Below are 22,879 nucleotides of genomic sequence, written 5' to 3'. Positions count from 1 at the left end.
GTAAAAAAACACCACAGATGCAGTTATCCATATAATTAAAAATCAACTACTCCACAAAGTAGATAAAAGAACCCCCTTCCATCGGACAACCTAAACATCCAAGGCTTGAAATATTTGGTATAGATTTAGCATTGGTAGTCTGAAAGGACATTTTTGCTAACATCGTGATGCATAGTGTCATAAAGATCTACGGAAAAACCTTGTAATGGCAGCACTGATTCTAACCCCCAATGAATCGTTAACTTGAAAAAGGATTGAAATAATTAATGCTGTTAGTTTTAAAACACAAATCTAAAATCCAAGAAGTTATAACTTGGCTAAGTTTAAATGTCCCATTTATTTAATATAAAAATTATTCAGCTAATAAATATGTATAACCGAGAATATTTACAATCAAACTCATAAATCAATTTATAAAAAACGTAATTCTTTGATTTATTTATAATATTATATCAAAATAACATTTTTATTCGTAAGATATTGAAATTTAAAACTCAGTATTATTAAATGAATTCAATATTTTAATCCACAATGGAAATAAAATCTAAATTGATTTATTAATTTTAATTTAATTTTTAGAATTGATTGATTTTTTTTTTTAATTTAATTATTCTTAAAAATACTTAAATAAAATAATAGAACTGAACTTACGTATAATAATTAGAAACTTAAACATCCTCAAAAATATACTTATAAGTATACTTATTGCTGACTTTAACGTATTTATTATTTATAAGTTGATATCAATGTTGTTGCACCATATTTATGTCCAAAGCAATAAAAAATAATAATTACAGAATATTAAATAAAAAATTAATAAGACATAAAATTAATTTTGGTGTTTTCCATATACGGATATGTAAAGACGTTTTGGAAGTTATGTGAATTTGGAGACAGTCCATTCGATATAAATCCAATTAACTATAGTTTGTTAATTAACTTTAATTAACCCCGGTGATTAAAAGTGTTGTCACGTTACACCCACTGACTTTACTCGTCGGGCCTAATGTAGAGTTTGTCACCCGTCCCAACTATCCGCTGCATCAGCGTATCCGTGACTAGGGAACGAAACAACGGTCCGAGAGAGAAAGAGCGCGACGGGGGTGTGTCGATGAAAGAGGATAGAAAGACAAGGGGTACAAAAGAGGCGTGTAAGGAAAAGAGCGAGAGATGGTGGTGCGAGGAAGGAAGGAGGGAATGAGTGAAAAAGAGAAAAGAAAATAAGTGTATGTATATACATATTTCCCACACAGATGACCCATTTCCTCACCCCCCGTGCGTTGCGCGCGCACATCAGAGCCGGGCAATTTTAAGGGATGTCGCATACGAGTAGGGTGTGTGGGTGTGTAGGCCAGCGGCCTGCCGGCAACACGGGGTAACGCACGCACAGAGTCCCTTCAGTCTGACACATTCCAAACACGCCGGCGGACGCGTCATGCCAACGACCGCGAGCGCTCCGGAGGACATCTGTTGAAATCACCGGTCGTCACGTACGTAAATTTCATTTTTTCCGCCGTTTTCTCCTCGCGTGCTCTCACTCTCTCTCTCTCTCTCTCTCTGTCACTCTGCCTCTTTGTACGTCAATCTCTTCTCGGTCACCGTTCAGACCGGCTCGCGTCCGTTTTCGACAAACGCCGCAGGCCAAACGCGAAGTGACCGAACGCACCACGGACGCGATCACGCACGGTCAGAACGTTCGAACTACGCTGCCCGTCGACATCGGACCACGGTACCGAGTGATCGTGCGCCCCTGGCAACAACCGCGAAACCACCACCACACGGCGGCAGTGGCGGTGGCGGCGGCGGTGGCGGCAACGTCGAGGGTAGCGGCGGCCGCGACATAGGTAGCCAGCAGTCGTCAATCCCGCGGGACCCGTAACCGTCGTGCTTCGCCGCACGCTCCGGCCACAAGTCTCCGACGTTTTCGTATTGCACGGTCGCGAGACAGCCGTGTCGACCGCAGCCACCGCGCGGCGTCTGCTCGCGGTCGCCTCTGTGGTCCCCGGTCCGCGTCGGCGGGGCCGCGATCGTCTTCGTCACCATCACGATATGCTGTTGAAACGACGACTACAGCTGGGCGGTGGTCTGTTGGCGCTGGGCGTCGTGGCGCTGTTCGCTGTATACCCGGCACCAGTACGGTGCGATCGGTCCGGCGGCCACAACCTGGAGAGTCACCAATACAAGGACTCTAGGAAGTGCTTGCTGACGGCCGCGGCGTTCGGTTGCAGCGGCAGCGGCAAGCGGACAGTCGTGACGAAACGACACGTGGACAAACGCCAACACGGCGGAGGAGGTGGAGGAGGTGGAGGAGGAGGCGGTGGAAGAGCAGGCGCTGACGGAGGTAGTGTCGGGGGCAGCGACAGGGACAACGATTTGGATCACAACGGCAACTTCGACTACAATTACGATGACGGCGGCGGCGAAGGCGACGGTGGCGGTGGAGGATACGGAGCGGTGGATAGCAGTCTGGACACCATAGACTATTACGATCCACCGCTGATCACCGATCCCAGGGACAGGATGTTGCCGGTCATCTATAACCCCCGGCCCATGTACGCGCCGCAGCCGCCGCTCGTGCCACCGCACCAGCAGCACCATCCGCAGCAACAGCCGCCGCCACCACCGCCACCACCGTACAACAGGTACAACGATGACGTCCCTCCGATCAGCCCGTTCGAAGTGCCCATCATCGGTGAGTCGTCGCATAGGTCGTACACATTATATAATTATTACGTTCCCGGCGTACACTCCGTAAGCGTTTCCCGTGAGCTCGACTATCACGTCCGACGTGAAATACAATTTCTCACCCGTAAACGAATTTCCTTCTATTCATAAATATATATATATGTATTTATTTATTTATTTTTACGCCCGTCGAACACGTAACGCGTTTCTCGAATTTTAAATTTCGCGTTGACGCTGCACGATGATACACCGTGCATACAAAACTGTTCACGAGAGACCGCACGTGTCCTCCAGCACCGTTATTTATGAATACATTTGTTCGTTCGTCAATTTATTACAATTGTATATTATATTTTACGAAATCATTACATTTTTACAGTTGTATTACGTGAAGTAACGTAAACGTCATTACGTAGATAGTGACGTTTGCATAATCTGACTGCATCGGCAATCACTCGCTTTTTACACCGTAAATACATCCTGCCCACGACGCGTTTTTGAAGTTTTTTACTCCTCATGATGATTTACGAACCCTGAGTATAGTAGTAACGTTTTTTTTTTTTTTTAATGAAATTAGATTTCAAGTCCAGACGTGACCTGTTCGATGCACACTCGCTATTCATTATGCTCTTTCACATATAATTATTATTATTACTCTGATCGTCCGATATAGTTCACGAACAAATAATTGATAGACATTTTCGATAACTGCTAGTTTGTCTACCATGATGTACTATAGTTAGCCGAAACAAATATTCTCATACGGAAAAAAACAAATTACCTAAATTTGTTTGAAATAATACGAGTGAACTAATAATCTATACCGACGTTTTTCGTTTTGATTGATAATAGTTCTTAATTACATTATTGTAATTCGTCCAACGAAATAATCATAAATTCATTATGTCATTCACATTTTTACTAGTCCACATTCCACTCGTATTGACATAAATAACAATACATTTTTATAAGTATACGTCCATACTTTTTTATATTGTACATATTAATTTCTTTAATTTTTCCGTGACGATTTTCATTTTTATTTGATTAAACTGAATTAGCTTTTATTTCGTATTAAAAATGTTACAATAAAGAAAACGTACGTTTTCCTTTATACCTGTTGCAGTTTTGCGCACGTAATAGTTAAAACCAATTACAAAAAATAATGCCGTTATAACCACTATCATTTAGTTTATGACTGAAACTTCAATAAAAAAAATTAATAAAATTCACAGCAACTAATAAAAATTTATACAACGATTTAAAAAAAAAGAAATTCTGAGAAATAAATTCAATACCTCAAAAATCGAAGTACTCTTCATAATGTCTTAATTATTTTACAATAGGTACATACTAGAGCATTACAATTATAAATGTTTTCGATTTATTCACCCACTATTGCATGATACAGCATTGCATAATATTTATTACATAACATTCATTTAAAACATATTAAGTGGCCTTTTTATACTCGATTGCTAATTATTTGTGTTTTATTACTGTACTCACAGAAAATACATGTTTTGACACGTTATTCATGATTTATATATAAATTGCATTACAAATGTTTAAATAAATTATTAATTTGTGTATACTCGTACTTTTGGAAGAAATATTGATCGTCAGTTATAAATCAGTTATAATTTAAATGCTAAACATTCATAAAAAGTTAACTAAAAACTTTGGTTTTTTATTTATTGTTTATTTTTAATGTATCAAGCATGTTAAAAATGATGTACTAAAATGAAAATGTAGGAAGATAAAATATCAATCCCATGGTCAATTATATTTTAAAAATTAGGAACTGTGAACGAATTTGATAAAAAATAATCAAAATTTATTTAAATGTGTTATGTCAAAATTGTGTATAATTTTCATTTACTGTAAAATGAAAACATTAAAATGAAATACTATATACCTTTTCAAATTTATTGGACTGAAAAAAAATGTATAGAAAACCTAATTATAAAAAATTATTAACCGAATATTAAATTTTAAAGTTTGGTTGATAATGTTTAAAAACAATTTAAATAAATTGTCTTGAGTTGATTTTTAGAAAAAATGTGTACGTGGCTTAACTTAATTTTGAAACAAAAAAAAAAAAAAACTAGCTCTTTTGAATATTTTTAAGTATATCTATATTATAAATTAGAAATTGACACCACATTTATCAACATTAAATTTTGGGAATATTTTTGTATTTTTATTATATTTTATATGACAGAATTACTATAGAAATTTACATATTAAATTAATCATAAAATTCATTAAAATGTAAAATATTAAAACATTTTTGTTAACAAATATTAATTAAAAAAAGTTGAAAAACTTAGATATTTTACTAAGTAAATTGTAATCTCAAATACGATAGCCCCCACATATTAACATTGGGTAAATAAAATAATTACTAAAGGATAGATTTGTAAATATAATAGTATAAAATAATTTATAATATATAAATATTTCTATTATTTTTTTCTCGGTATATTTTTATTTCGTGTTAGGTAGAGAACAATTTTTATTTGAAAAAAAAATTACAAAATGGATTACCTATCGAACAGGTTGTCTATAATGAGATAGTATACTCATCAGACGTTCCATTATTGGGTTATATAAACATAATATATTTTATTTTAAAGGGTTTGGATTAAATAGTTATACATCTGGATATTAGCTTAGAGTAAAAATGAAAATAAAATAAAATAGAAAAATATTTTAAATTTAACTATCTTCATGGCGTGATCATTTTTTCAATATTAGCAATGAATTTTTAAATAAAATATTTATACTTAAAAATTAAAAACTTAAACTTTTTGATAACCAAATTGCAAAACAAATTTATTTTATACCATGTACTAAAAAATTTAATAAGCTATTATTTATTTATTTTTTCTTAGTTATAGTATGTACTTAATATTATTTCATAAACACTTAGAATTAAAAATAATTTTAGTTTGTCTTAAGATTGGTCTGATACATACTTTTGCATTAAAATAATTCGCTACAATAATTTACTTCTATTTTAATTTTATTTTGTATACATATAAATGTAAGATATATGTGAAAAATATCTCATTAACGACGGAAAAAGTTTAAAATCATGCAACAAACAACTAAAATATACTATTGACATGAAAACTGTCCACAAAAACCAATACTAAAAACTTCCTAACAATATCAATAAATATAACTGATAGGTGAAAACGTATACAACGGCAAGAACTATAACTTGTTATTTATTTTATATATACTTTTTGAACATTTTAGAAACTATTTACATTTTTTTAAATTTATATCGGTGAACATATCTATCGAAATTAATAGTCAAAAAAAATAACAATAAATTACCTAGACCTAAGTTTGATATTTTTTTATTGTTTTAATCTTCGGTGAGGATATATTCTGAAATCTGAATCTCAAATAAATCATTAAAATGAATTTTAGTCTTTAGTGTTATTAATATAAATTTGAAAAATGATAAATAATTTTGACGGAACAATATGAATATAAATTATAAGTTCCCGTAAAAATATTTTTGTTATTCCAAATTTTTAATACATCTATAAATCTCATAAAAATTTTAAATTCAGCTAAATATTATTTATTTTTAAAATGTTGAGGAACTCGAATAGTATAAGCTTCTTTTTATTTAAATACATTTTAGATTTAATAAATATATATGTTACGGGTAATGTTGAAATTTGGATAATGTTGACATTATCCGGCTAAAGTCGACATGTTATCATTACCCGCCATGAATGTTGGCTAATGTTAACATTAACCGGATAATATGACATTAGACAAGAACTTTTAGATAATGTCTTAACACTAGAGTTACCAGATTATATTTTTCAGAACCCGGGACTTTTTGAATGGATAAATATTATATATATATATACCGCCATATGAAAAAAATATATATATACATATATATTTCTTTTAAATTAATTATGTATAGAAGCAATATAATAATAATAATAATAATAATTTATATTCTTAGTCTTCTATTCGGATCTTTTGGGGTGCAGTGTTTCTTCTGTTGATTTTGCTACATATTTGACTGATCCATAAACTTGTTTTAATAAAGACTTGTTTCCCAAACTTTGGTCGTGGAATTTTTCATAAGATGTATTATTGAAGCACGTTTTTATAATATACGGTTTTTATATCTAATTATTATCTTAAATTTATCCATGTGCTGTTCATCAGTACATTTGAACCCGACAAAACAAAATAAATTCAACAACTTTTAATAGCTCAGAAAATGCATAATTGTTATCAGTGAATATTTTGAAAATATACATCCATTTATTTTCTATTTTTTAACAATACCGCTCGTCATTTTGTTGATACATTTTTTCAAACATTTTGAATTGTTCGAAAAACATTTATTCATCAAAATTAAGATTTTTTGACATTATAGCTTTTATAAAGATTACTGATTTTTGACATTTTTCCAATTTACTATTGTCTTTGGGGCTAATGTTGTCCATAACATTGATTTTAAATTAGTTACATATTAATTCGAATTGTTCCATTTTTTTTTTAAATAGTTGTAACAAAGTACATAAAATTCATCACATTAACTTTCAAAATTAGCTCTATTGATAATTCCCTCGTCCTCAAGTTTTGTTACGAGATATTCAATTTCCACCGTGAGAAACCGATCCTTTCTTTTGTTTTCAATTTCCTTCGTATTTTATCGAGTAAAATGTTGAAACAGAGACAAATCACTGTGTCCCGAAACACTTTCTCGGGGCACCAGGACACTTGGTTAAAAACCGGTAGTGTCCCGGTAAAACCGGGACGTATGGCAACTCTACTTAACACCATAGAAATTTAACGTACATGAGATAAAATTATTGTAAATCATTAAAAATATTAAATATATTTAACATACAATAAATTAGTAATTATCATAAAATACATAATATTATTAATATGAATTTATTTTTTATTTTTAATAATCTAAACTAATAATGATACATTATTGAATTTCATTTTATATTATAAATTAAAAATGTAAACGTATTCATACGATTTGTACGTGTTAACCATATGCTACGGCAGCGTACGGTGTGTTCTGTTAAAATGTTAATAATGTCGCTAAATTATATTTTAAGTCAAAATAATAAAAATTATTAATTTACAATAATTATGTGCACCGAAAAGAAAAAGATGGCGACGAAAATATTATATGGAAATGTAATGATTATAAACAATTTACTTGTCACGGTCGCGTTCTTACAAGAAATGATACAATTATTAAATATGTTGAGTATAATCATGTGCCTGACGTATCTAAATTAAAATGTAGAGAATATATAAAAAATGATTTGAAGGAAGTGACGAAAATATCTCAACTGAGTACTCATAGTGTCATTGGAACAATAAAATAAAAAGTAAATAGATAATAATTATAAGTAAAATAATATATTATGAGAATTTTCAATTGATTTATTTATAATTCAATTAATAATAATTATAATAATTTAGGAATTATAAAATAAAACTACGGTAATTTATTTATCGTCCATGGTCACTCGACCAAATGACGCGCATTGATATTAACTAAGCGATACTCTGGAAGTCCGACGCTTTGTTATTGTATAGAATGCTAATAAAAACTCTATAGTCTATTTAATATACAACTTTTAACATTATCCAATATTGACTGGTTAAGGTTAACATTATCCGGATAATTTTAATAATTCCTGTTTATACAAGAAAAATTACACAATAGCCACAACAGATGGATAATGTTGACATTAGCCGGATAATTTCGACATTATCAAAATTTTAACATTACCCGTAACATATATATAACATATTTCTTTAGTTTCAAATATTTGCATATTCGTACCTTTTATCAATAAATAATATTGTAGCCATATTTACTTACTTACAAATTATTAAATTATTCTTATACATAAATATCAGAAAAACTAAAAAATACATATTAGTAATTCATTAATATTTGATTTTTTATAAATATCATTATTGAAGTTCGAAAATAGTTTTATATTAATAATACTCAGAGAAATTCACATTTGACAGAATTGAAAAATTACGATTAAATTTGGCACCCTGAAACTAGGCAGTTATTAATTTGCATTTTATTAACCACGTTTTATCGTAGTTTGGTTATTTTTATTAAATTCACAAGAAATAAATTGTTAAAACTGTTCATTTGTATATATTTTAAATCATTTAAATTCACTTATCCTTTATATATTTAAATATATCTATAGACCTATATATTTCATGAAAATGTATAGATATAGCATATTAATAAGCTTTAAAAATAAATGCATTCATCTTTTAAATTCATTATACTTTATTATAGGTGCAAGTACATATGTGCATTGTCCTCTGCATTTAATCCTCTTTTCTAATTCAAAAAAATTTGATTAAATTGTGTTTTCGTGTAAAATGGTAAGTTTCACTACTACAACATGCTATATGCACGTTATAGTAACTGACTCATATTTCGAATATGACTCATATTTATGTATGTAACGTTTTCCAAGAAATGTAATATACTCTTAAAATAATAATATAAACATAAAATATTAGGTCACGATTTTTTTTTTTTTTTTACATTTCATTGTTGTTCATCAAAATATAAATATATGCATGTATTCCTAATATATTATTTTAATCTTAATCATATAATTTTCGGAAATATTATTTACCACTTGATAAATAATTTAACTAACATACCATTTGCATTTTATTACGTGTGAATGTACTTTAATGTGTTAATATAATTGATGTTACGCGTGTTACGCTTTAAAATGAAATTAATAAGTTTTGTATATTCATAATTTCTAATAAAATACAAAACAAATGAATATAATTATAAACTATAAGTATATTGATACAATATAATCTTGATGTTGGATTTATTAATGAAATGACCAGAAAGTACTTATTATAACAACATTATTTCTCTATATCAATTCGGTTGAGTTAATAATCATCATCATCATTGATAAAATATTTATTATCTAAGGTAATTTTGTTTTCAATTTATCATCGATATGAATCGATAATAAAAGAATGACCAATAAATAGGTTGTGAAATACACTTTTGAACGAGATCCATAAGACGTCTGTACTAAACAGTTATTGATCAAATAAGTAAATTACGACCTTTTTTTATTAATACCTAATATATATATAATATATGTATATATAATGCTATAGTATAGTACAGATATTTAGTGAACATAAACTATAGTGTTATTCGTAAACGAGGATGTTAATTTATTTTTAGTGATATTCATTTTTTATTACATTGAATATCAATATATTCAATAAATACGTTTTATTCCTATATAATACTATTTTAACAGGCGCAGGTATTTAGGTAAACTTTTATTTGTTTCTTTTATTAATTGGATATTTATTTTAATTTAATTCGTCAGTCCTAAACATACATATTGCAAGGTTCAACCGTTTGTAAGGAAATACCTTTTATTAACTTGATTATTAATTAAATTTTTCACAAAAATGAAATCTATACTTCACCTTCATAATCAAACGGTTATAATATAATCAATAATTAAATTAAATATTAACACGAACACGATAGAAATCTTTTGGTGTAATAATTTATCGATTTCATAATTATACTTTGTGTGCAAAAAACATAAAACAGTATTTGACTATAATTTTTCAAATAATCTGACATTCATAAAAAAAATATAAAAAAAAAAAAAAAAATCAATCTATAATTCAAGACCAACGTAATGTTAAAATATAATAATATCTGCGTCAATTAATTATTTAACTGTAAATACACACGATATATTTCCACATTCCAGAAAGTTCGTTACCTATAAATCATTACGAAACAGTTATATAAAATACATCTGACCCGTTTGAGTATGAAATTCTAAATTAAAAAAATATAATGTTGTCATTACCCTACCGCAATAATATTAACTTATCGTATGGAGCATTTAAAACAAAACAGCATTTCGCTTCGTACACTGTTTATCAAAACATTTATTCGCCGTGTGGTGTACATATTATTAAATTATTGTTCAAGTGTTACAGTTGAAATAACAACTGTCCGTAATAAATTTAAAACACGTATGGGAAAAGAAATAAATATTTCGACTTTCCACGTAAGTTTAGTTATAATATTATAACAGTGTTCCGACTGCGTGTAACGGTTTTCTCGCACTTGTTGCTCTGGTCCGGGCGATGCCACTCACGCACACACTGACATTAACGTGGCCGCTACGCCACGCCACACTCCAAAGCCAACTAGAATATTTACCGTGCTAGCGTGTAACCACTAATCGTGTTTAATTATTCATCGAAACGCGGAAGAAAAAAAAATCAATTGAACAAATACTGGCAACAAATGAGAAATGATAGAAACGATAACGATATTATCGGCGATAATAACGACGACGATGACGACCGCGGATGCGGTGGCGGCGGAAAAAAAAATTTAAGCTCGCAAAAATAATTACAAACGATGATGATAATAATAATAATAATAATAAGTGGAAAGGATCGGCGGGGAGTTACGTAATGGAAATCCAATCAAAGCGAATCGAGGTCAACCGTGTACGTATGCACTGACGAGGGATGTTATTATAACGGAGCGGTGATTGTCAAAACTTTTATTTACGAACCGTGTGTGTAATTTATATGGACACTCATTACAAACGGGCGATCGCGGGGTAGATTTTGGTGGGGGGGGGGGGGGGGGGGCAAGAAAAAAATAATAAAAAAAAATTCGCCCGAAGACAATCCGTCGGTTGATGTCGACCGCCTGTCCCTGCCCACCCCAACCCGCTACACCAGAGTGCTCGCGTTCCCGCCGGACGACCGAACAACGCCTAGTGTCGTCGTCGCCGCGGCCGCTGTTTCTGTTGCGTACGCAAGTCGCGTACATACGTGTCTCGATCTGTTCGGTCGGTGTTCTTTACCACGGGCATTTATCCGAGTGGCGGTGGCGGCGGCGGCGGCGGTTTGCAAATATACAAAACGACTATTCGAGAGTGCCGGGGATCGATAGTTACGGGGGGATGGGGGGAGATGGGCGAGAGAGAGCCAGAGAGGGTAGACTTCGGCGCGCGCGGCAAATACTTGTTTCGCTTCGTTGCCGGCGCAGCGACGACGGTCGTGGGTGGCGGCGGCCGTGTGCCTCTCGCGCCGCCGTAAGCACACGCATACGAACGCGGAATCATGCACACGAACACATACGAATACACGCGCATGCGCGCACCCGCAGCGGTTGTGTTGCGTTGCCGCGCGCGGTCGGAACGAGAATACCGACGGACACCGTCTGGATACGGTGAAACCGACCACCGGAGGAGAGACGCTGCCGACCGCGGGCGGTCACGAACCGAATGTCGTCCGTCGCCGATGGCCAAAAGCGTACGGAAAGCGAACGGGTGCGAGGGAAAATTACGCGACCGGAAATAATTTCTTGCAATCCTATCCTTGGTTCGTTTCGATTTTTTTTTTTTTTTTTATTATTATTTCACCCCTCCCCCCCATCTCTCATCATCACCTTTTCTTTCTGGTCCTGTCGTTTGTGGTTTTTACCATTTTCCGGCGAAAATAACACAATAAAACTTGTACGATTTATGATTGCGTTCCTTCAGACGGAACGCTGCTACCACCGCGCACAGTGTTGTACGAAAATTACGATGACGACGAAACACCACTGCACAAAAAGTGTATATAATGTGTAGTAATAATGCCTTTGGTGTCGTGTGCCCAAAATAGAATCCTGAACGAAACCTAATAAATTTCGTAATTACGTATCCGACCGTCATTACACGCGTAAAAACACACGTACAATATTTAAACTCTCGAAAGTTTGTGGAAAATCGTTAACCTCGCACCATTATATTACCTATATATGTATACGAATAAAGCCTTCTCCATGAAAACGCTTCGTTGTCTTGAAATCTGCAGTTTTACGGAATATACAATGTATGTGATTCACGTGCAGCAAAAGTTTAGATTATTGGCCATTTATTATTATTCTTTTACAATTATCAATTTCAATACTTTTATTTATGTTTTTAAAAAAGAAAATAATATTAAAAGCAATAATAATGATTAATTTTTATGTAAACATTCATTATTAAAACATCAAACAATTATAAAATAAATAAAAATAAAGTCAATAAACAACGATAAACGTAGTATTCAGTGAACTTCGTTTTTTGCAAGGAATTGTCGTTATTATTATTATTATTAAAATATTATTTAATGTTACTTTCTAATTTAAATTATATTATGTTAATTGTGGTAAGTATACTTTGATACATTTTTTCCGAAAATAAATTTGAACTAAAAATATTTTATTCGTTGAAAATGAAAATTCACGTAGAATAATTTTCAAAAATACAAAAATACATTCACTTTGAATTTTTTTCTCGAAAAGGTGACATCCTTACTTTCAAATGTTAACAAATAATATAGCTATACTAGCTTATTTGTGGAAACAAATCATACAGTATTTTTTTTTATCAAGTTACTTTATTTCAACAAATTTTGGGCATCTTATAAATGTAAGTACTATTTTACTATGTTTGAAGAAATCAAAGGTTTTTACATCTTCTATCACGTTCATAAACTCAAAAGAAGAATGAGAAAACACTCTTGAATGTACTTAAGAAATTTTATTAAACGAACAAAATAAAACTATAAATATCGAGTTAAAAATATACTAAATTCCATTCCATCCCTCACATCTTGTAATATGTTTGACTATTCAAAATCAATTGTTCATAATTATAGTATATTCTACAAATGATATTACATTTGTTTGATAATTTTTTTTAAGTTAATCATAACCTATAAAAATTAACATATAATATTACACAGACAGGTATCTTGACAATATCATAAATTATAGGTTATTCTAAGTTATTTAATTTGGTATTCCCAATCAACAGATTTTATATTTATTATTTATCATGAGCTCGTGTCATTCAATTTTGTTCATGGTAATCAAATATTTAATATATTACACATGTAACAATAATTGATTAAAATTAATCGTTAATATGATTTATAACCATTATAAATTGGTACAAATAAATTGTATTTCTTAAAAAACTACTGTTTATACATTCAAAAATTGATTAACTTTTTGAACTGTCGAATCTTTTGTGGGTGTAAAATCATATTCATTAATGGAATATTAAAAAGTCTTAAAATATTTTAAATTTACTAGGTAGTTAAGTTATAATAATAGTTTTAAAATAGTTATAGTAATAGTTTTTAACATTATTTAATTTCTCTTCTTCTCTTGGATCATATGATAAGTAAACTAGGACAATACCCATAATAAATTTCTTAATTTTGAACATTTAGCAAACTTTAAAAATATAAGTGTATACACTTCGAAATAATTCCTAAAAATACTTACCTCAGGACATTATCCTTTCTCGCTCAACTTTCTTAAAACACTTTAAAATAATCTTTTTGAGATTATATAAAATAAAATAATCGTCTTAAATTCAGTACTTACTTAAAACAATATTCTTCATTAAGTCAAAATTATTATAAACATATTTTTCGGCAAGATAATAATGCACATTTTTATTTATAACGTGTATAACGAGTTATAAAACCTTTTCAGTTACTCCTTTTATCTTATGGTTGCTTAAAATGTTTTTCGGAATAATTTAAGTAGATATAGAGAAATTCAGAAATGTATGCCATGTGTCCGTGTCAATTTATCGAAATAATCATTTTCATACTATGAAAACCTACGTTTTGAAATTATTCTTGTTGTAAATCGGATATTTTGTAAGCACAATACAAATAAATATCTTTAAACTAGATAAACTATAAATCCGTTTCATAAAAAAAAATTATCAAATTATCTTTTTGTACATTTTATGAAATAACAAAAATCAATATGTAAAATTAAACTACCACATATATATATAAATCTCATTTCAGTTCTATCAAAAACACTATAGATTGTTCTTCAGGATAGTTTATCTTTTTTTCATCTCATGTAAACAGAATATTTTGAATATCATCAAGTTTTTATTACTCGAAAAATATTTTTATACATTGACTATAATTTAAACCTAACATTTACGTATTTTAAAAGACAAAAACATTATATTTAGAAATATATGAATTATTTAAAATTATTTAATCGCTTGTTTACTACTAAAAATGTCATGTCTAATGATATGTTAATAAAAGTAAATTATACTCGTAGTTGAATGGGTTCTTATTCAGATGCATATTTCATCATTTTATAAATAATAGTGTAAAACAAATTAAATACATCAATATAAAGGTTATATTTTCAGCACAAAAAAGTTAATAAATACTGTAATTTTTTATTTTTTATACATCAATATTGATACCTTACACGAAAAAAATATACACGACAACTTACACATCTTAAAAATATCAGTTTTATTTGACATTTATTCCACTATTTAATTCTAGTTGAATACTGATCTCCTATTACACAGGCAAAAAAAAAAAGAGACTAGAAACTATTTTATAATATATAAGTGAATATAATTAAATTAGTATGTTTAAACAAAATCTAAAATACTAAATAATTAATTATACATTGTTGTGCAAAACAATATTTTGTTAAATTTAATAGAAATTGTACTTTCATAAATGGGTATACATCTTTCTTGGATATTAATGTTCAAAATATTATACTCGTAAGGAATTCCGTTGTTTTTTTCCAGAAAGGAAACATCATTATAATCGATTTTATAACACGATTATAATCGCTCCAAAAATAAATGTCATGTTTTAACATTTAACCACGGGTTCACGTAATTTTAACACATCCATACTTAGCTTTGTGTCCATCCAAAACAAATTAAGATCTTAGGTAGGCACTTCAAACGTTCAGTTTGTCGTTCAAAATTGTATACCTTTCTATTGAAAGAATATTGAAATTGAAATTTTACTTTTTGAGTTAGTGTAAGTTTTAATAGATTCATTGAACATTTTCTGTAATGAAAATTCATCCATCTTTCGTATATTTCATAATTTATACGTTATGTATTTCCTATATAAATAATTTTTGATCCACTTCATTCAATTCAATAAACGTCATACTGTCTTAATTAAAATTTATTTAAGTAGCTTTACAAATATTTTAGGTTTTACAAACAGTAATATAGTACATTTTCTCCTGTCGTTTTTAAAGAAATACTAGATAACAGATCTCAAGACTGTAATGTAACCATATTGCATAATCTAAACGCCGTCTCGTTTTTTTTTTTTTTTTTATATTTTTGCTGTAAAAATCAATTTAAAATTGAAAGATCCTGTGCAAGAAACAGGTATCTCCACTTTTTTAAATTATTCAGGAGAAGCAAATAACCAAATAATTTAATAACTGATGGATGTATACTTATTAAAAAACATAATTGAATTCTTCAAATGAAGATCTAACTATACATGTATATATATTTACATTTTAGATTATCTTTAATACATTATTTTATAAGTACAAATAAGTAAACATGGAAATACAAGGTTATTGCACCGAAATTAATTTTTTTCCATACGTTGAATCAATAAACATTTATGGTGAACATATAACCACCAATAAAACAAAACAGTGTAACTTTATAACTCTATATAAGGTATTGCATTTATCTCGGTGCAGTACTCGGGTATCACCGGTGATCCCCTGTTAATACTCTGAACACTGAACACTCTTACCAGGCATCTCCAATTACATAATAAAACATTATCTTATGAACCGATGTACTCAGTTATTGCACTTAAATGTTCACAAAATTATTCTTAATCAGAAAATACAAAAACTTGAATTTAAAAAAAAAATGGAGAGACCCGGTTATTGCACCGGACCCTTCAATTTACATATCAGATATTTTAAATATCTATAATATTTAGAATTTTTAATAAAAAAGAGTTTTAAATTAATCAGTTTAATTGCTCTCCATTTTTAACACCTAAATTTTAAACTATTTTTAAGTATTCGATTGCATAGTATAAGCATGAGCATGAGACTGGATGTGAAAGAGTTAGCCAATAGATTGATAAGTCCACTGTTGCCTCGAGTACACCATGAAGAAGTTTCTTTCGTGTTCTTTCAAAATGGGAAGCACGACCTCACACCCTACGTGTATCCGCAATGTCCCTCGATTTTTCAGTCAAGGAATATGTATGTGAATTACGGGGAAGATCAACATATGCAAAAAAAAAGTAGATGCTAAATGATGCATTTCGTATTGTAACAAGATGCCTAAAAAACACACCTGTTGAAAAAGTATATTTATTGACATGCGTAGCTTCATCGCCAATCAGACGACTAATTTCCTCCAACTTGGTGAGACAAAAAACAGAAAAACGACATAAGACATCCTATTTACAAAAAGATGGCTACAATCTCTCAACTAAAACCAAGTAAATGTTATCTTAGAGTTTCTTGTGCCTTAGTAAATGATCCCTCTCAGAGTAGAATAAACGCATGGAAAGATAAAACAAAAGACATTAGAGGCTGGTTAGTAATCTGCGAAACACTTACCTACAGAGTACGAACTACAATGGCATGTATGGAAGACATTAAATCGACTAAAAATAGGAGTTGGAATATCTAAGGATAAAATGATAAAATGGGGATACCTTAATGATAAGGATGCCTCTCGCCAGCGTGAAACAATCCAGACGATGGCACACTTATTGGTATACCCACTGGTACCAGGACTTTACACGCAAGAATATTTAATTACTGCCAACTATATAGGTAGGGACGTGGTCCAGTACTGAACAAATAAAAAAATTTACCCAAAACACCTACTCTGCCGTATTTTATTATTTTAATTTTATTTATTAATATATTTTTTATTTCATTTTATAGTATTTTATCAATCTATATATATTTTAAAGTTTATATAAATTTGCCTAGTTTACTAAATTATAGTTACCAGTATAATACCTGACATGAAAACGAAAAATTATTCGATAAATATAAATAAAAATGTATTTTCAATTTATTTACAAAATTAATGACAAAACCAAACATTTACTTGATCTTAATAATATGAATATGAACAAGCGAATATATATAAAAATATTTAAAGGATATAGATATTTTAATTGTACTATATAATGTTTCTAGGTAGTTATCAAAACGTCGACGTTAAACCGAATCAAGATATGCTCGCAGGTAATCGGTTTGATTGTGTAGGCTATCTAGTGATATTAACATAAAACCTTGTACATAATTCTTATTAAATATACTAGAAATGAACGTTTTAAAATGTAGCTCTGATGTGTAATTAATTTATTAATGTTAGTAGACTGGCCTATACACTCTTTAGAGAGAACATTTTCTGAATGAAAGCATGTCGATTTTTTCCATTATAACTTATATACTACTCGGATATATGTATTTTAAATTATGTTTTATTTTTTAGACTATACATATTTAAAAAAAAAAAATATAAAAAAAATTGAATAGTGAATTTCTAATTTGTATTTGCAGAATATTATGAACCCTTCATTAATTTGATTACATTGCACTTTTTGAGTAACTTGCATTATTACTTCAATCATTTAAATTCCAACTATTACCTTTTCAATTAATATCTAATATATTATAAATCATAAAATCTATGCGAACATAGAAATGTACTCTAGATGTTCAATTACTCCAGAAATGTATAGTATTTTAAAAATTATTTATTTATATACTATGACATACTTATATGTATTATTATTTAACATAAAAAATATATTACTTCCCCTATTGAAAAAAAAATATTTATTTACAAATATTTAGCATTAATCGCGAAACAGTTTCAGTAATAATTTAGTATACAATTAATTTAACTCTTTGCGTTGTTTTTCTTAAAAATGTTATGTATTTTTAACAAACTGATTATCATTAAATTAGTTGATTCTTATATAATAAAAATAAAATTTACGTAAGAATAAATAATAAATATAATCTATTTTTATGCTGAAATCAATAAATAACTATACTGTAGTATAACTTATATGAAATAATAATTCTGAGAATGTTTATCAATTCATAATATTTATTAGAGGTGTAAAAATAGTGGGATATTTAGGATAGTGGTATTCTTACCCATATACTTTTTTAGATTATCAATGAATATATTATATTAATACTATGGAGATTTTACTTAAGCATAAAAAATTAATTATTCAATAAAATACATTTTAAATTTTCTCTTACGTTTTTAAACTCAGCAAGAGAATGAGAAAACATTATTAGATTTACTGTAACAAAGTTGAATAATAACTAATACTGTCCTATCGAAGATTAGAAATTACGAATTAAAAATAAAAAATGGTTAATTAGTAAAAATAAGATAAGCAATATTGAAGAGTTTTCAAATATTTTAGTTTTGGTTTGTTTAAAAAACATAATATAAAATTTAAAATTGTATGTTTTAGTTACTTTTAAATTTTTATTGTATATAATTATCAACTCAAATACATACATTATTTTTTTTATTTTTAACCGCATATATATTAAAATGATTTAATATAAAAATAAATTTAGAAAGCTAGTTGTGTGTATAAAAAAATTAACTTTGATATTTTCCTAAAAATATATATTCCCACTATTTAAAATAACTAAATATTTTCTACATTTTATTACTGTTATTTCAAATTATAATACTTTAAAACATAATCAGTTATTTTGTTAAAATTAAGCATTCCAACAATTATTAATTTTTAAGAAAATTAAGTTTTCTATTCAAATTTGCGAAATATTTTCATAAATTATACGGAGAAAATTTTAAATTAAATATTAAATCACAGAAATAAAAGTTTGAATAAAATGAAATATTGAATAAAGCCAAAAATATTTTTTCATAATCCATAATTAGTCTGTTTTCAATAATCAACCCTTTATAGATGTTATATAGACTAATTTTCGATGGACTATTTATATCCTGCTATTTAACCCTTGAACAGGTAGTCGTGGTATTCATAAGTTATTCACGCAAAGCCATTAAATTCGTTTACCCCTAAAAACCCCTAGTTTTTCGTCAAATATAACAGTATGACCCACATTTAAATACATATATACAATTGTCGTTATGAAGTTCATATTTCTAAACAACTTTATCAATACAAGCAGAGCATAATTAAAATGTCGTAACGATGGGTATAAAAATAAAATTATAAATTTAATATTGTTTTTATCCCCAGTTTTAAAGTATAATATTTAACAGTATTTACAAATTTCAAACACTTTAAATAATTTAATCTGTACCTCTAAAAAATACGGTAATAATTTTATAACTTAAGTATAATACAATAGAATATAACTTACCTTAATTTTTTAAGTATAAATAGTATTTATGTTTTTCTTTCGACTTATCAAGCAAATTTTTAAATTTTATTTAGATATAATTTTATTATATCTTTAATGACATATAGTATAAATATACATAATTTGCTTTTTTGTTAATTCCGCCGTGGTTTGGAAAATTATTTATCCATTATGTCCAAGATTCTAGAATTAATTTTATTGTTGTATCTGAATTAATTTTTGCTTTACAAAAATCATTGAAATTTATAAATAAAGAACATGTATACTATAAATTACTTATAAAAGTATATAAACAATATCATGTAACTGCTGTCTACTACTTTCGTTATCACTACTATCTCCACTCATACTGGCTTATTTAGAAAATAAATAACAATTAATATAATTTATAATGCATGTAATTTTTAAAAATTTCTTGCTAAAAGAGATTTGATTTATTCTAAACATTTCATTTTTAAGACAATATTTAAATAAACAATTTTCTACAATAATTTGATCACGTGAACAATACTACGATAAATAACTAACAGGCCACTATAAACAATGTTTAACTTGGAAAAACAATAGTACTTATAGCAGTGTCGGATTACCCATTAGGTGGAGTAGGCAACCGCCTTAGGGCCTCACTCATTTAAAGGGCCCTGAGAAAACAGAAAACTATATTTTTATTTACGAATTTACGGGACAAAAGTCATTATGAAATATAATATATATTAAGTTGTAGGTGTTATAGGCAGTAATAATAATAAAATTATTTTGAAAAAAATAGAAATAATATAATAATCAATTAATTGTTCTTGCAAATAAAAAAATTTAACAAACATGATTTTTTTTATTAATAATAGTTGGTCATTATTAAAGCTGTTTGTTTTAATTATTGGATAATAATGTTAAAGATGTAGGTATGTAAAAAATAATTTTGTAGGGCCCAAAATTTTAATTACCTAGAGGCCTACAAATTTTTAATACGGCACTGACTTATAGGTTAACTCTTACGTCAAAATTGTTTATTTAAATATTGTCTTAAAAATGAAGTATCTAGAATAAATCTAATCTATGTTAGCAAAAAATTTTTAAAAAGTACATGCATTGTAAATTATATCAATTATTATTTATTTTCTGAATAAGCTAGTATGAGTGGAGATAGTAGTGATAAAGAAAGTAGTAGACAGTAGTTACATGATATTGTTTATGTACTTTTATAAGTAATTATTAAACACAAGAAAATGTTCCGTCTCTACCTAATTCAAAACTGAACATAGCCGTGTTCTCTTTGAGATGCTTCAGCGGAAAAGAGCGAATAAGGCAGTTTTTGGCTTTTTTTTTTAAAAATTTTTATTTTTTATTATTTATTTCATACTAGAAAAATACATAAATGTGAATATATGTATGAAGTACCTCCTCCCCACTATAAAAAGGTCTAAGAACACCACTGGTTCACCTCTTTATAATATCCTTAAACATGTTACCACATTCAAAAACTTACTATATTCACTTTCAAAGTTTGAACCAATAACCTCAATATATAAATATAGTATGCAGTGGCGTGGTGAACATCTATAAACCATGATACATAACATATATTTTAGTACCTATCCACCCACTTCTTTCTCTAGCACATCATCCTTGAAATAATTTCAAAAACATAAATTAAAGAAAAATAAAACTATTAAAGATTGAAGAACCTACCAACTTATATTTTATCTACTCTAACTTGGGATTAACAAATTTTAAGAGACTTTTCCCTCTTCTATATTATAATTAACTAAAAATACTAAATGTTGATCTTACTGTTGCTTTATATTCTTATCGACTACCGCTATACCACAGCATTCGTTTTTCTAGTTTGTAATATTTCTAAACATGGAAATCTGATATTTATGTATTTAACCAAAATCTTTACATATCCACTAATCTACCCATAAAATGTTCCCTATATCATCAAGGCGTCATAAAACCCCCTTTTTCGCAAAAAAAAAAAAAAAAAAAACTAGTGATTGATTATTATCATGTAGCACATTATCAAAAACTAATACTTACTAAGTTATACCCACAGTTGTATAACCACAGATATAGTTTTGTACGTATGTGGATATACCATACCAATACATTTTGTAAATGATTTATTTTTTATAAAAATATCAACGTTTTATAATTTTGTATAAACTGAACTTAAATTAAAAAGGTATCATACCATGTAATATTTTTGGAAAAAATAGTAAAGGTACGCTAAAATATCTAATCATTTAACTAGGTTAGTTAGATACCTGCCCGGAAATTTTATATTCAATTCGTCTAATAATTAAAACGTGTTCTTTAATTTTGAAAATCAATTTTTTATTAAATAATTATAATAATAATTTTATGTTAAATTATTATTATACTGAAGTGAAAATTATTTATGATATCAATTTTATAGCTTTCTGGTATAAAATAATAAATAAAAGATCATACTTAAAAGTTAAATAAATAAAATAATCATAAACCAATGTCTTTGATTTATAACAATGTAATACACTTTAAAACGTAGACACATTTTATTTAAATCAATTATAAAATTTTAATTTCATTTTATATGTTAACAATTTAAAGATATTTTGAAAAATAAAACTGAATAACAAAAAACATTGTTCATAAATCAATCAATTTCTTTCATATTAAATTTATCTAATTTTTAAATGTTAAATTATAAATATAAACTTCCAATACTTTTATGTTTAATCACATTTTTTATGTAGAATAATTAAAAAAGGTTTAAAATAAAATAATTTTCAAAGTTAATTCAGAATTGTGTTTCAACTTTATTTAAACGAATATCATCGAACTCTAAATTTGTATATAAAATCAAATCAAAAAATTAAATATAAAATT

General features: G+C 28.6%; 1 protein-coding gene across 2 annotated transcripts in view; it reads left to right on the top strand.

Annotated features, from left to right (window-relative positions):
- The first annotated feature begins 1,390 nt into the window (after positions 1-1,390).
- LOC112686695 (serine protease nudel-like) overlaps positions 1,391-22,879 on the top strand; it is a 33,748-nt gene continuing 12,259 nt past the window's right edge. The window contains exons 1-2 of one of the 2 annotated variants that reach the window (XM_025559104.1): positions 1,391-2,692; positions 17,816-17,863. In XM_025559104.1, the coding sequence (XP_025414889.1) occupies positions 2,050-2,692; positions 17,816-17,863 (691 nt within the window). In that variant the 5' untranslated portion in view covers positions 1,391-2,049. The remainder of the gene's footprint in view (positions 2,693-17,815; positions 17,864-22,879) is intronic. The other variant, XM_025559105.1, reaches the window with a different exon arrangement.

This window comes from Sipha flava, unplaced genomic scaffold (genome assembly GCF_003268045.1).
Source record: "Sipha flava isolate LNK unplaced genomic scaffold, YSA_version1 323_pilon_pilon, whole genome shotgun sequence".
Classification (NCBI taxonomy): Eukaryota; Metazoa; Arthropoda; class Insecta; order Hemiptera; family Aphididae; genus Sipha; species Sipha flava.
Note: the sequence above shows the minus strand (reverse complement) of the source record. Positions and strands in the feature narration are given on the sequence as shown.